Source organism: Peromyscus leucopus, chromosome 8b (assembly GCF_004664715.2).
Source record: "Peromyscus leucopus breed LL Stock chromosome 8b, UCI_PerLeu_2.1, whole genome shotgun sequence".
Lineage (NCBI taxonomy): Eukaryota > Metazoa > Chordata > Mammalia > Rodentia > Cricetidae > Peromyscus > Peromyscus leucopus.
In genome coordinates this window covers 20,286,120-20,302,125 of record NC_051086.1, presented here as the reverse complement: position 1 = coordinate 20,302,125, position 16,006 = coordinate 20,286,120, and the positions used below count along the sequence as shown (strand labels likewise).

Sequence of the window (16,006 nt, the reverse complement as noted above, 5' to 3'; positions counted from 1 at the left end):
TGTCAGTCATCTCAGCCTTGGAGGCCCTGCCTCCCCACTCAGAAACAAATTACTCACAAGCTCAGAGCTACCGCTCATCTTGCAGCAGCCAGGGCCCTGGCTTTGGGTTGGTTTGGGTTTCATGGTTACTGAATCAGATGAACTGGACTGAATGCTCATGTTGAGAGATAGCAGCTGCATGAGGTAAACCAGGCCTCGAGGATACAGTGGGTTTGAAAATAATTTATTACTCTCTTTTTCAAAATGACAGATCAGCCACATGTGCATGGACTGAACACATGGGATTATTCTCACGTAGAAGGTTTTGTTGCAGGCCGGCCTCCCGGGCCAGGAAAGGCATGCTTGTTTTCACGTATACGTCTGTTCAAGTTTCTAGAACATCCTCTTTTCTTTTTGATGTGGGCTTGGCACTGACTTGCAGCACTTGAGCTAAATATGTCTGATTCCCACCTCCCTTAGGCAGCGGATGATCTACAGAGGCAAAGCCATTGCAGAAACTGTATTTCCAAGGAGAAAGGAAAGGCCGTGTTACGTAAACAAAGACTCTTAATTTGTTGGCTTTATTAGGCAGCCCACTTACTGATTTTCTTCATGGAGACTATGAGGTGCTACTATTTTGAAGGGGGAAAACCTTAAGGGTTATTCTGGTAAATGGATGTTTTTTGAAGCTTCTGAAGTCCTGAAGAATCCCAGGTTCTAGGGGAAAGGTGAGAGGAAGGACCGTGGTAGATGAGAGTGAGGCCAGAGGAGAAAGGGAGATGGGAATTCCAATAGGAACTGAACTAGAGGTGCCTACAGAAACCTCCAGACAGACATACAATTGGAGAGGGAAAATAGGAGAAATCCCTCATACCGGCATCGCAGAGCACCAACAGTTCTTACTGAGTTTTTAAATTATACTTAAGGTCAGGAGACAAAAGACATGACTCAGGGATCAAACTCAGATCCTCAGGTTTGGCTGCAAGCTCCTTTTCCTACTCAGGCCTCTTACTTGCCCATGGTTTTGTTTTCTTCTTCCCTGTCTTGTATTATTAGGAAATAAATCTCTGTATCACTTTGTTCCCCTTCCAGTAGATGTTTCTAGAAAACACTTTTAAAATACAATTTTGTTTTAAAATGTACTACATTACAATGTAAAAAAAAAAAAAAGCAGTTTCTCAATCATATCAAGCTTGTAATTAGGATTCATTTTCCAATTTTTTATCTTTTTGGTTTTCATTTTGGTTTTTCCCCTAAGTCTTACAGTTTTGTTTTCCAGGTGGTGTGTTGGGAATAGAATCCACCCATGCCCCCAACAAACATTGTGTCGGAGTGTGGCATCTCATAGCTGCCCCTTCCTGCACTTTTCTCTTTCCAGTTGATTTGCTGGAGACATTACATCATTCTCCACATTGATTTACCTGTGCCATGTGATAACGTGTTTTTCCGCTCTCCACATTCATTCCCTGGGAGTCAAAAGCCTGAAGAGTTTCTGGTGTTCCTTTTGGGTCCAGCATTCTTCCCAGGTGACGGTGTCTATATTCATTCCATCAGGAGATGCGTAGTTCACCTGGCTGTTTTCAGAGAGTGATGCTGGCTGTCTTGAAGCAGTGAGCAGATCTACTTATTCTTTAAGGGTCTGAAAGCGGAGACGTTCCAATTGGCATTGTCTTTAACAAAGGAAAACAAATTATGTCTCTTTTCTTTGGATTTGATTATCCTAGCCAGCAGTCTATTTTGTTTAGGAAAGGCAAGTCACCTCTTCATGTTTTTTCCATTTTCAACATAAAAGTTGGATCACAGGCACCATCCTAGTAAGAGAGCCAGGTTTTTATTTGGTAAGTCTCTGATCTCACTGATGTAAAGGTGTTTGCTCTTGTTCTGGTCCCCTGTAGCTTAGCTGATGGACCCTCACACGGTCCCACCCTGGGAGAGTGGAGGCTTGATTCAGGGTCTCCTCTAGATCTGTTGTGCAGCCCCGGAATCTTAGACAGACAGTGTCCTTGCTATACCAAGAAAGTTCTTAACCTTCCCAGAGGTTTTGTGCCCCAGACCTGGACTCGTATATCCCTGCTTCCTTAGTAGGAAGTCATAGTTGCAGACTGGAGTCTGAGCCCTGAAGGTGCATCTTGCTCATGTGTTGGGATTTGTTTCTACATCTTTTCAGTGGGCAGAAACACAAGTTATGTATACACTTACATCTATACATATAAATATCATATTTTGTCTTTATAAGTGTGTATTTCTGTCAGTGGGGACTTTGTAATGTGTTTTAATTTTAAATATAAATACAAACACATATGTACATGCATACACATTTATTACCATGTAAGCTCTTCTGGGTACCTCTTACCCATTTTTGTGCTAGTTTTGTTTCTGTTGTTGTGATAAAAATCCTGGACAAAAAGCAAGCCAAGGAGAAAAGATTTACTTTAGCTCACAACTCCAGGCTACAGTCCATCCTGTCAGAGAAATCACAGCAGCAGGACCCCGAGACAGCTAGTCACACTGTACACTCAGAAGCAGAAAGAAATGAATGCATATGTACCCCTTTATATTGTTTAGGACCCCTGCCTAAGGAACAGTGCTTCCCACAGCTGGGTCCTCCCACATCAGTCAACTCAGTTAAGACAACCCCCCCCATAGACATGCCTACAGGCCAACCCAATGTAGGTGATCCCTCATTGAGACTTTGCTCCCAGGTGATTCTGTGGTGTATCAAGCCCATAGTCAAAGCTAACCACCATGCCTTAGTTAGGGTTTCTATTGCTGTGAGAAGACACCATGACCACAGCAACTCTTATGAAGGCATGCTTAATTGGGGTGGCTCACTTACAGTTCAGAGTTCAGTCCATTATCATCATGGTAGGACATGGCGGTGTGCAGGCAGACATGGTGCTGGAGCAGTAGCTGAGAGTCCTACATCTTTCAGGTAACAGGAAGTGGTCTCAGCGTCACACTGAGGGAAGTTTGAGCAAAAGAGACCTCAACACCCACCCTCACAGTGGCATACTTCCTCCAACAAGACCACATCTCCTAATAGTGTCACTCCCTTTGGGGGCCATTTTCTTTCAAATCACCACACACCACAGTACCTTTGTGTGTGATATTTGGTTTTTAATGACTCTCTTCAGTTGTAAATATCTATCTTCAGTCATGTCAAGAATGTCTTAGTCTCAACAATACCAGGAACACATCTCATAAACACTCATTTCCTCATAATACATCCAAACATGTCACAATAACATACCACTATGACGTTGAAAAATAAAGTGAGCTTGTTTTTGTTTTTCTTTTTCTTTTTCTTTTTGTTTTTCAAGACAGGGTTTCTCTGTGCAGCCCTGGCTGTCCTGGAACTCACTCTGTAGACCAGGCTGGTCTCGAACTCAGAGATACCCTCTGCCTCTGAAATACTGAGATTACAGGCATGCACCACTATGCCCATCTAAGCTATTTTTTTTTTATTACTTTCTTTTTCCCTTTTTATTTTTGTCATTCTCAGGATGTGTCCCACCAGGATATACCATCCAATTACTGAATTAGAGGCTGGAGAGATGGCTCCGTGGGTAGGAGCACTTGCCACACAAGCACCCATGTAAAAAGCTAGGCACAGTCGTGCATTTCTATAATCCCAGTGCTGTGGGAGGCAGAGACAGGAGAATCTCCGATGTTTATTGGCTGTCAGCCTAGCCCCTGGTTCAGTGAGAGGCCCTGTCTCAAGGTAGTGCAGGAAAAGTAAGGGGGTGGGAGATCCAACATCTCTCTTTGGTCTTCATAAGCGTGCACGCGCGCACACACACACACACACACACACACACACACACACACACACACACCCATCCAAATCACAGAATCAATGGAACAGTCCCTTTCTGTGTGGCTATACCAACAATTTGTTCACAGACACATTCCTTTCTTTCCTTTTATTCCTAGTTAGGGATTTTCATTTTAAGTTTAAAGCTTGTTTTACAATAATGTAAACCTGGAACACCAGGTGTGTTCAAGAAATGCTGAACTGTTTCCCTGCCTCTGTAGGCCTTATCTTTCTTTCTCCTCCTGCAAAGCTCCAGTCTTTATATAGTCCATCCTTGAGTCTCTGTCTCAATAAATGTGTTTGTGTTTGCATCCTCCTCTTGGATAATGGGATCATGTGGTTCACACACACACATCCCAGTGCTTGCTGCTACTCAGGCTTGCTGCTGCCCAGTCCTCACTGTGGAGGGCTCCAGCAGTCCTGTGTGATGGATGTTTGCATTTTTCAGCCTGTTACAATTATGTATTTTATACCCCAACCAACAGTGTGACTGAGGGCCAGCTTCTCTGCAAGCTGGTCTGTGGCACGGTGGTCATAAGAGTTTGATCAATCATTGCAGTCTGGATTTCTTACTGTAAATGAAACAGTATGCTTTTAAAAGATGTCCTCTTGGGATTAGGGGTGGATCTTAGGCAGATATTGATAAAGCTGTTTGTGTGATTCTCAGTACAAGTAGAGCCAAAACCCACTAATGCTGTGCTTCCAAACACTGAGTGCCACTCACCTATGAAGCAAGTTCCCACGATGCATGACTGACAGGCTATGCCAACAGGTGAACCCTCGCAGGGTCTAGCACCAAGAAAGATTTATTATTATTATTTGACATAATGAAAGGAATTGTTGGGCTTTGTATTGTAGATCATATACCCTATAAATCAATATCCCTCTCTCAAGTGGAGTTAATAGAAATGTAAGAAAGTCTGGAGAGATGACTTACAAGTCAAGAGCACACACTGCTTTTGCAGAGGATCCAAGTTCAATTCCCAGTACCCACACCTAGAGACTCACGATCGCCTGCTCCAGGGGATCTGATCATCTCTTCTGGACTTCACCAGCACCTGCACACACGTGCACATACCCACACACAGGCACACAGGCATACACATAACTTAAGAAATATAAATAAAAAGAAATAGTAATACAAGGAAGAAGAGAGGCCTTCTCCAGTCGTACTACCGTAGACCTGAGCATCACACTTAACAATTCTGAGTAGGGATGAGAAAAGAGGCGGAAGGGTAGGTCACTGCTGAGTTCCAGGTGTCCTCACTGGAGGCTGGCTGTGCCACTGGCAGGGCACATGCCCAGAAGGTGTGTTTGTTTGAGAGCTCAGTGGAGTGTGAATTCTAGTCAGCTGCTCCACAGCAGCCCAACCCCCATCTGCCCTCTAGACCTTGGACTTGAAGGAAGTATTCCTTGGCAGTGTGACCTTGGGTATTCGCTCCAACCCTTTGCAGCCATGGACTCCAGCTCTTTGCAGCCCCTAGACCACATTTACATGTCAAGGGTCCCCATGGGGCCTGGCATCAGCCACTGTTTTTTTATTGTGCCCCTAACAACAGGGCACAATCCCTGACATTGAGAGATGCCAGCTCTTAGGCCTAAACCACACTTCCCTGCTATGGGCCTGGGCTAGCACTGTGGCTCTTCTCTCTGTGTTCTTCCTATTCCTGGAGTAAAGGTTTGGCCTTCTTGTCGCTAATCTTCCTGTAGGACTCATCTTAGTTGTTGCTGCTGCTGTTGTTATTGTTGTTGTTATTGTTATTGTTGACCTCTACTGTTTTACTTCATTTCTTCCTTTGTGGTGACCGACTCCTCTAGCCTTGTTTCTTTGGGTTTGAGCTTTGGGTCTCTTTAAGTGCTTGAGGGCAACATTGGGCTAACTGAGTTCCCACTTTTCTTTCTTCAAGATTTGTTTTGTTTTTGTTTGTGTGTGTGCAGAAGAGGGCACCAGATTCCCTAGAGCTGGAGTTACAGGTGGATATGAGCCGCCCAACGTGGATGCTCGGAACCGAACTCAGGCCTTCTGAAAGAGCGGCAAGCCCCTTGGTGCACTGAGCCATCGCTCTAGACCCAAGTTCCGCTTTTCTTACCTTCAACTAAATGTACTGAAGACATTTGTTCATTCCCTTTCGGTCCTGAGTAATTACTGTTTCTGTTTGAATCACTCCGTAACTATGAATAAGTTTTGTGGACTTACAAGTTTTCAAAGGAGTGAGTTTGGGGGTTCTAATCTGCACTGTTGAGGCTATAGTAACTCACGGTGTTGGTTTTGTTTCACTGGAGGGATGAGGTTTGAGATCAGTCTCCCTGTGTAGACAGGCAGGCCTTCAACTTATTATGTAACCCAAACTAGCCTCAAATTCACGATCCTCCTGCCTCCGTCTCCCAAGTGTTGGGATCGCATGCATGCCTCACTACACCTGATTTAACATATCATTTTCGGAGGCTACTTGGGGGAGTCCAATTTATTCACTAAATCATACATTGTACGTTTTAAATCAGTTTTCACATAATTTGGGGTTTAAAATAATGAATCTTCTGCTCGCACAGCGCTGTATTCTTAAAATAGCAACTAGCTTGAGTTGGTTAACTGTCCTTTCTGCTTCACTGCCTGGCAGAGTTATCCTCCAACCAGCCACATTCTGCCTGGGTCCAAGACACAGACATACCTGTTAAGGGCTGGTTGCTTTGGTGTGGTTCATAAAATGTCCCCAGACCAAGGGGACACATGGTGGCTTCTTCATTGCTTCAAATAAGGCTGGTTTCCAGGAGTTGACAACCATGTAGTCTCTGTTTAGCTAGCCTATAAATCCTAGGTGTAGGACTCCCTGGTTGTCCTGCCTGTTCAGTTATGGATATTTGTCCTGTACCAATATCTAAGAATGGAACTGATGAATGTCCTTATGAAGAGCAGGAGGCCTGTGTCCCTGTGCCCAGCATCAATCCAGATTCTTTACCCTTGCTGACTTGATCATGTAGGTGTCACGTTACTTCTCAGAGCTGTGTTTCCTTACTGCTCGTGTGTTGGCAGAACCCAGCTTTTCACACTGGTAGAAAACGGTTGTGGTGAGCCTCAGCCGAGATAGCCTCAAAATTCATTATTTCATTATTGTTTGTGTGTGTATATGATATGGTGGTGTGGTGGTTCATGCCATGGCGAGTATGTGTTGGTCAGAGAACAACATGTGGGACTCTGTTCTCTCCTTTCTCCATGTGTGGGTCCCAGAGATCGAACTCAGGTCATCTGAGCCATCTCACTGGCCCTGATCCTCAAATTTTAAAGGTGTAGCTAGAAGACACCTGTGAAGAAGTTTTCTTCTTTTGAGCATGGCCTCGGTGACTCTTACCCATCCACCCTCCAGAAGGAGTTTGAATAGGGTGAGGCCAAAGGAAGTATTTGGAGGACCCTGAAGTTTTCCCTTGTTCTTTCTTCCTCTCCATCAGTGTGGCAGACAGACACCGCAGCCATGACCACCCACGTCACTTTGGAAGATGCCCTGTCCAACGTGGACCTGCTGGAGGAACTGCCCCTCCCGGACCAGCAGCCATGCATCGAGCCTCCGCCATCCTCCATCATGTACCAGGTAATGGAAATGGTAGCATGCAATGGTGAGACCTGGAATCTGGAGGTCTTGTGAAAAGATCTGTCTGGAAGTGCAGGGAAGAGGATGTCTCGGAGGTAAAAGGTCAGGGGCTGATGGAGTCCCTGTGCACTCTAGGAGCCCAGTGGAAGGAACAGGTTAACTAATGTATGCCAGGACCATTTCCCTGCTCTAGGGAACATTTGTTGATCTGTTCTGACCCTAAATTCCTTCTGGGCTGTTCCTGTTGCTGCATCGCCCAGGTTATGGCATCCCTGATCTCATGAATTAAATATCACAATTTAGAAGCCCCTGGAGCCTGCCTGGATAATTACTTTTCCTGAACGCCTATGACAAGAGCTCACACAAATCCATACAGCGGCCAGCGGCTCAGGGAAGTAGGTCACAGTTATTTGCTCTGGCCCTAAATCAGATCTTGTGATAAACCACCATCCCATTACACACAGCTTTGACCCTGGCAGGTCCGTGAAGAGGGCATCCATGCAGCTGGAGGCAGCCTGGCCAAGGCCTCTTGTCTGGGTGTGCCAGGCTGAATGCTCTGTTAAGAAGGAGTGTGTTGATTGGAAATCGGGGCCATTTTAGACCGTTTTGCTAAGTCTTAGACAGTGAACAATTGACTAGTATAATTATGTATTTTTTCATTTCATTTAATAGTTAAATGAATCTTCACATACTTGAAGATTCAGTTCCTAAATCTGTCTTATTCATAGCTTTTTAACACAGATTACAATTTTAATTATATAAGCATATTTTGATTTTAGTTTTATAGAGAGACATTTTCATTACAAACAAAATGGAAAAGTATAGCATACAAATAAATTTCTTATACTGATATACTCTCCTCTGTGTACATAGACATTTTGCTTTATTAAATATATGTGGTATATGTTGTTTTCCTTTTTACCAAAACAAGAATTCATGATATATTTATATATAATGAATATATATAATATATATATATTATATATATATATACTGTTCAGATTCATCTTTTCCTTAACATGTGTTGTGGAGCGAGGTGTGGTGGCTCACAGATGTTATCCCAGCATTCCAGAGGCTGAAGGAAGAGGATTGCTCTGAGTCTGAGGCTAGCCTGGGCTACAGAAAGAGCCTCTGTCTCAGAAATCACAGCAGCGAAAGCTTTTGTGGCTATTGTTGAACCTCAGCACTGCAGTAGATGCCTCATGTTAAGCAGCTCACGGTCTTCCCAGCCCGTGGTACTGTAGCTTTTGCTGGGTGTTTTCATTGTTTCCAGGTCATGTTGAATTGTAAAAACTGCAGTGGTGGCCTGACTTATACATCTCCACCTGTGCACCCTCAGGCAAGCGTGTCCGAATGGCTGGATCAAAGCCATGCATACCTTGACTTTTAGTGGCTGTTTAGACTTGCCTTGTTAGCTGGGAGTATGATTTCCTTGGGCTTGGACTTTTATTCATCATGACAAGCATATAAAACAGATTAATTTTAGTGTACTTATCACATGAATAAATTGGCAAAGTTTATTAGTAAATCCTTACTAACTGGAATTATAAATTTGTCAATTTGGAATTAAACATTTACTTCGGAGGCTTGATTGAGCAAAACCGGTCACCTGTGCAAAGCAGGTGCTGTCCATCTGCCCTCAGCTGACTTGAGGTGGTAAGGGGTGGTATTTGAAAGCCACAGGGCAGTAGATGTCCACAGAAAGCTTGTGGCTTTTGTTGGCATCGGTTCACTCCCTAGACATCCAGCTAACTTAGATGTGTTTTTCAATAACCAAATGTCCCCTCCCATCCTCTACCTCCACAGGCTAACTTTGACACGAACTTCGAGGACAGGAATGCGTTTGTCACGGGCATTGCAAGGTACATTGAGCAGGCAACGGTCCACTCCAGCATGGTAAGTCTCCGTGACCCACATGTGCAGATACACACCCTGCTGAAGCAGGAGGAACCGTGGGCAGCTTCCCACACCAGGCCTGTGCTTAGCTACTCCAATATGCTCTGCCTTAGTCAGCTGGCCTATGGGAGTCCATTCCGGAACCCAGGCTCATGCCCTCTCTACGCCTTGGGGCATACCCCATGCCTTGCACATTGTGCTCACTGTAGGCTCATCTGAACCCTACTGTTCACTTCCCTGATGCCAGGGCTTCTGGTCTTTTTAGGTACACAGGTGAGTAAGTCCTACTTCAATCTTATCCTTACAGATGACTGGGGGGGGGGGGGGCAGGGCACTGTTTGGTCTCTTGACAAAGAAAACAATTCCTCATAAAAAGGGCAAGTGATGTTGATGTGGCTTTGGAAAATGTCATTTATTGATTCAAGGCAGCTGCTTGCCTAAATCGTCCATAAATGGGGCCATTTGTTTTCCCTCTTAGGGTCTGACCCTAAGAGGGCAGACTCTCCTCCCCCCTTTTATCTACAGTGAAGTTTTCAGAATTCTGGATTCCTCATCCAAGGGCCCCTGTGTGTACTTTTCTGGACTCCTCTCACTGTGTGGGGTGTTCTAAAACCTCAACTCATTCGTTAACTATTGTGTATCTGCTGTGAGCTGGTCCTGGGATTAGTGTGGGGCCAGTCTCAGTTCTGAGCAAGTCAGTGGGGAAGAAACAAGTCAACCAAACATTGTTTTTCTATGCAGCTGTTTCAGGTTCATTGTCTCATTTAATCCTCACACAGACCCTGTGAGGTAGGTGATGGGCAGCCCCGGTACTCCAGTTGGCCAACACTGGAGCCTCTCAACTGTTAAGAAATTGACTTGAGCTGGGCAATGGTGGCGCACACCTTTAATCCCAGCACTTGGGAGGCAGAGCCAGGCATATCTCTGTGAGTTTGAGGCCAGCCTGGGCTACAGAGTGAGTTCCAGGATAGGCAGCAAAGCTACACAGAGAAACCCTGTCTCGAAAAAACAAAAAAACAAACAAACAAAAAAGCGAAAAAAAGAAATTGACTTGAGGGTCTCACAGCTGATGGGTGGTAGTTCTAAACTTGGGATTCTCTGGTGACAAAGCTTGGCACTCTGGACTATTCTTTGTAGGCAAATAAACACATATAAACATTCAACATCATGGTAAAAGTTTGGAGTTCAGTTTTTGAAGGGGCCCTGAGGAGGCTGGAAGAAGCTCCCCGGAGAGGAAGCAGCTTTTGAGCACAGCCTTCTCAGAGGGTAATGATAGGATGTGTGTACACACTGCCTTTTGAAATGTAGGCAGGGTGACCTGCTGTGTGATATCATGAGAACCCCATAATAACCCCAGGGCTTGCAAAGGGATCATTATACCTGTTGTACAGATGAGAAGACTGAGGGCTGAAGAAGTTAATAAGCAAATTGCTCATCGTCCTACAACTAGTAAGTCCTTGCATGAACCTGGGAACAGTCCTGACCTCTTTCTGTGCTTCTTTCTATGTCACATAGGATTGTAGCAGTCAGAGATGAGAGGGGGAGGGGACATCAGACGAGCATCAGCACAAGCAAAGACAGGAAACTACCCAAAATTGATGTGTGTGTGTGTGTGTGTGTGTGTGTGTGTGTGTGTGTGAGAGAGAGAGAGAGAGAGAGAGAGAGAGAGAGAGAGAGAGAGAGAATGTGTGTGTGTGTGTGTGTGTGAGAGAGAGAGAGAGAGAGAGTGTGTGAGTGTGTGTGTGTGTGTGTGTGTGTGTGTGTGTGACTGTATATAGCATATATGGAGAATGAGGTAAGGGCTCTATACATGGAGATCATATTTGCTGCCTAGGCCGCCATTGCAAAATACTGTGACCAGTGGGCTTAAGCAAAGCGTTTCCCTCCCGCAGCCCTCGAGGGACCAGGGCCAGCAGGGCTGATTTCTCTTGCTGTCTCTTTGGCTACCCTGGCTCTTTCCATACAAGCTCCTGTGTGTCCAATGTGTCTATGTGTACCCAAGTTCCCCCCTTTATGAGGATGCCAGTCAGATTGAGTGGGAGCTTGCCCTCACAATGTCCCGTGAGCTTCATCGCCTCTCAAAAGGGCCCAGCTAGTCACAGTCTCCAGTACCAGGTTTAGGGCTGGAGCTTCGGTATGGTGTGTGGGGAGGGGAAGGGAACATCCATTTGATGGAAATACAGATCGGAGCCTGGAGATGTAGCTCCGTTTCTGTTGTTTGAGTACCCGTCTAGAACACACAAAGCCCTGGCTTGATATCCAGCGCCAAATAAACTGGGCATGGTGTGGCAAACGCTTGTAACCCCAACCGTGGGGAGGTGGAGGAAGGAGGATCAGAAGTTAAAGATCACTTTCTCAGCTACATAGGGAGCTTGAAGCTAGCTTGGACTAGAGACCCTATCACAAACGAACAAACTAAATAGATAAGTAGCAGTGGGCAATTTTCAACGTTGGGAGAGAGGGAACAGAACTCTGCTTGAGCCATGCCTTATCTATGAATCACTCATGGAATAGGGGCATGAATGGAACACATACACGGGAGGAGATCCTGAAAATGATGGTTGCTGCAGGCATGAAAGGCTGAGTGGGGGTAGTGGTCTTAGAGAGAGCTGTAATGATCACGTACATGAGAGAAACTGGCTATCACCTTCACCTGGTGTAATGATTCTTCGGGGGTGGAGGGAACTGGAACCATGCAGACTGAGGTGTCCCAGAAATACCAGGTCACAGGCTTGGATAGTCAAGTCTGGGACAGGCTGGCTCTAAACATGATTACATTTGTTTTCTGATGCTGCTGTGAGAAATTGTATAATTGGTTTAGTTGAGAGAGTGCTTGCCTAGCATTCGAGAAGCCCTAAGTTTGATCCCCAACACCACGTAAACTGAACTGTCCAGAGGGCAGAGAGTGCACATCTTGTTTCTCAGAGGCCTGCTTCTCTCTCTCTCTCTCTCTCTCTCTCTCTCTCTCTCTCTCTCTCTCTCTCTCTCTCTCTCTCTCTCTCACACACACACACACACACACACACACACACACACACACAGAGACAGAGACAGACAGCAAGCCTGGGCCTTAAAGATACTACTGCAGTCTCCGTGAACCCCGTGAAATGATGCCTGCTGGGGGCACTGGGGGCTGAGCACACCACGTGTCCTCTACATACTGCCGGTTCCCTTTTAGACACATGTTCCCAAGCAGAGAGAAAGCAGGAGGCCCACAGTTGGGCTTGGTTGTTTCTGAACTTGGGGACAGCATGTTACTGACTTAAGTTCTAAATTAAGAATTGAAACCCTTGCTGTTGAGTAGAGTCACAGTAAGTAACAAACTCCAAATTAAATTGGATTCTACCCTAGTAATGTACTATAAAGTGGATATGATAAATAGAGTTAAATTTTAAAATTCATTTTTTTTCCTAGATACAAACATTTACAAGGAGAGGAAGCATAATACTAATTCTTTTCTCCTAATATTTTTTTTGAAGTATGCTTTCCATAACAGGAAACCATTTAAAATAAATGTGTGAATATTTTAGTCATCTTCACAATATTATACAGCTGTCACCACCACTTAATTCCATTACCCCATATGTGTACCCTAGACTGTCAGCCGTCTCGCCCTGGTCCTCTCTCTCCCCATGTTCCCATCAACCACCACCTGTCCTTAAGGCTGTAACTCTCGTGGCTATTTCATCTGAGGGAATCGGAATGTGTGGCCTTTCCTCGGGCTTTCATTGAAATTCACATTAGATCAGTCTTCACTGGAAGGTGCATGTGAGTTACCTGGAGACTTCCCTGGAACATAGGGTCTTCATCATAGTCTCGGACAGCCTGGGAGGACAGCCGGAGAAACAGCTTTGTCAACAAGCCCACAGGGGATGCTGCTGTTGCTGGCCGCAGACCACACCGTCGTCGGTGGTGTAGCTGGAGCCTTGAGAAGGCCGTGGTACTAGTGTTCTTGCTGCCTGCTGAAAGTGCTTTGCCGTTTCAGAATGAAATGCTGGAGGAGGGACACGAGTATGCGGTCATGCTGTACACCTGGCGGAGCTGCTCCCGGGCCATCCCCCAGGTGAGACCACCCTTGCTGCACCTCTTTGGCCCTTCCGGGAGGTGTCACTGCCTCTCGAGCCCAAGCAAAGCCAAACCAGAGGGCTGAGTTTTCTGGGTAGCAGGAGGTAAATCGGGGCCTCTGACCCAAAGAACTTCCCATAATACTAATGACAAGGTCCACACCCCCAGGGTCTTAAAAACAGTTTCCCAGCACATACTATGCACAGTATTTTATTTTACCAGCAGCGTCTGCCACCTTCCACCCAGGCCATTGCGAAGGGTCTAAAGTAGCAAACACGATATCTCCTCACTCCTCCACCCAAACCCACGACCGGCCACAGGATGATCACTGGGCACACTCTGCTTCAGACTGTTCTGGATCTTCTTATTGGCAGGGACATAGTCTATAAAGCCATATTGTGACCACAGAACCATATTGTTTCTCATTTTTTTACACTGTCTTGGACTTGTTGGAAATACAGATATTTTTATTACCATTGATATTTTCCGTTAATTAGTGGATCCCATTGTAACAAAATCAACAAACCTCACGCGCATATAGTAAACAGAAGGTGCCAATCTCTCTTTTAACCCTCATATTTAGGGACAGCTATTACCAACAAATTTTGTGCATTTCATATTTTTTTCTAAGCCTGACTTTGTTTTTCTTAAACCATTGACTTTTTTAAAAAAATTTATTACATTTATTTATTCTCTCTGGGGAGGGTATGCATGTACAGTGGCGTGCATGTGGCCGGCCATCTGAGGACAGCATGCAGGATTTGACTCTGTCTCCATGCAGGTCATCAGCCTTGAAAAGCAAGTGTGTTTTTCTGCTGGACCATCTGGCCAGCCTCAGCATTTTCTTTTTCTGGAAAAGGGGACCAAACTGGAGTTGTGCTCAGTGGCAAAGCCTTGCTAAACAAACCCAAGGTTTTGGGGTCCAAAGCCTGGAGCCTCTCCCCAGCAGTGTAGAGACAAACAAATATAAAACGGGCATCAGATCATACTTAATTATGGCCTTTTATGCTTGTCAGCTGGGCTGTCCACTTTTCATGGTGATTCCCAGAGATCCACCTTCTAAAGTTTGTAATGGTGCCATACGATTGTATCATGTGTCCTTGTAACGACCCACTGGCAGTTATCATGCCATTGATAACCATAAAAGATAGTCCTTGTCCCGTGCACATAGTACTTACTCACCTATAATCCCAAGTCAGGAAGATCTTGAGTTTCAGGTCAGTGTGGGCTACATAGTGCGATACTGTCTAAAGAAAAAAACAATTATGCATTTGCTCACTTTCACAACTAGCCATCCTGTTGCCAGGCTTGGCGCGCGCGGCGCGCGCGGCGCGCGTGTGTGTGTGTGTGTGTGTGTGTGTGTGTGTGTGTGTGTGTGTGTGTGTGTAAAGGACATCTGCCATGTGGTACTAAGGTTATATGCTGACTAAAAGCACTGGGCAGGGGAAATGGGTCTCTGGAAGGCACAGCTCTGGCTAGCCATCGTTATCCTGGATATGGCTGGGGATCTGTGCTCCAGGCACACGGCATAACAAGAGCAGACCAGTTCACCATCTTGTGCATGAGGATAAGGGGAGAGGACATTGCAGGTCTCCATAGGTACATGCAGTGTCGGGACCAGCTGGCTCCGTACTGCAGTCAGACTCCAGGGATCACTTCTAGGGTTTGTCCATCTTCTACGGCACCCTCTCACTAGGGTGACCATATCCATTATCACCCACAACAAGGTGTCACGTGTGAACTATAGGCCGTGAGTTAGGAACAGTAGCTGGGAGCCTGGATAATGAACTTGCCTCTCACATTCCCAGGTAAAGTGCAATGAACAGCCCAACCGGGTAGAGATCTATGAGAAGACAGTGGAAGTACTGGAGCCAGAGGTCACCAAGCTCATGAAGTTCATGTACTTTCAGGTGAGTGAGGCGTGGAGGGGTCCGCAGCAGAAGGCTCACAAAGACCTCCACCCTTCCACATCCTAGACTCGGGTGCCATGTCGTTTTTTTCCATCCAGCTGATATTTTTAAGAGCCACCCACATTCCTGTGGGTGAGCCAGGCCAACAGGTGTCCCCGCCTCCACAGAGGATGTGTCCCAGTGAGTATGTGTATGCTTGGAGCACAGAGCTACAAAAAATACACAGTCGTTTTGGGGACATGGTAAGGGCCGTGAGTAAAATATGCTTTACAACAGTTGTAGATTGCAGAGTAGCCACAGAGAGAACTGAGGCTTTAGGGACAGTGCGTGGAACTATGACCTAGTCACAAGAGAGGCCGGAGTGTGATGGTGCGGTGAGAAGGACTCCAGGAAGATGATCCGGCAAAGCCCCAAGGCTCGTAGGAATCCGTGTGTTCAGGAAATAGAGAAGAGTGAGAGAGGGGGCCGTAGAACAGCAAACCAGGAAGTGGCCCAAGGGGAGGCTGGAGCGGGGCCGGGACTCATAGATGGGGTGCTGTGAGCCTTGAGGTTTGGATTTGGTGATGTGAGCTGAGGCTTCAGGACATCTGGCCATAGGTAGGAAATGGTTGGGAGGTGGAGGTTGGAAGAGGCTGTGAGCGAAGAGCTTGGGGACAAGCAGGCGGAGACCAGTCCGGAGCTCTGGAAGAGCCATTCTCTAGAGGACGAAGGGCAGGTGACAGGGACGGCTAGGGGGTAGCGGGAAAGGACAGGAAGTG

General features: G+C 46.0%; 1 protein-coding gene across 6 annotated transcripts in view; it reads left to right on the top strand.

The window, feature by feature from the left end:
• The window catches only part of Cyfip2 (cytoplasmic FMR1 interacting protein 2), a 119,022-nt gene that overhangs the window by 14,004 nt on the left and 89,012 nt on the right, over nt 1-16,006 (top strand). For all 6 annotated transcript variants that reach the window (XM_028864240.2, XM_028864239.2, XM_037200883.1 and 3 more), the window contains exons 2-5: nt 7,238-7,377; nt 9,184-9,273; nt 13,259-13,336; nt 15,147-15,248. In XM_028864240.2, the coding sequence (XP_028720073.1) occupies nt 7,261-7,377; nt 9,184-9,273; nt 13,259-13,336; nt 15,147-15,248 (387 nt within the window). In that variant the 5' untranslated portion in view covers nt 7,238-7,260. The remainder of the gene's footprint in view (nt 1-7,237; nt 7,378-9,183; nt 9,274-13,258; nt 13,337-15,146; nt 15,249-16,006) is intronic.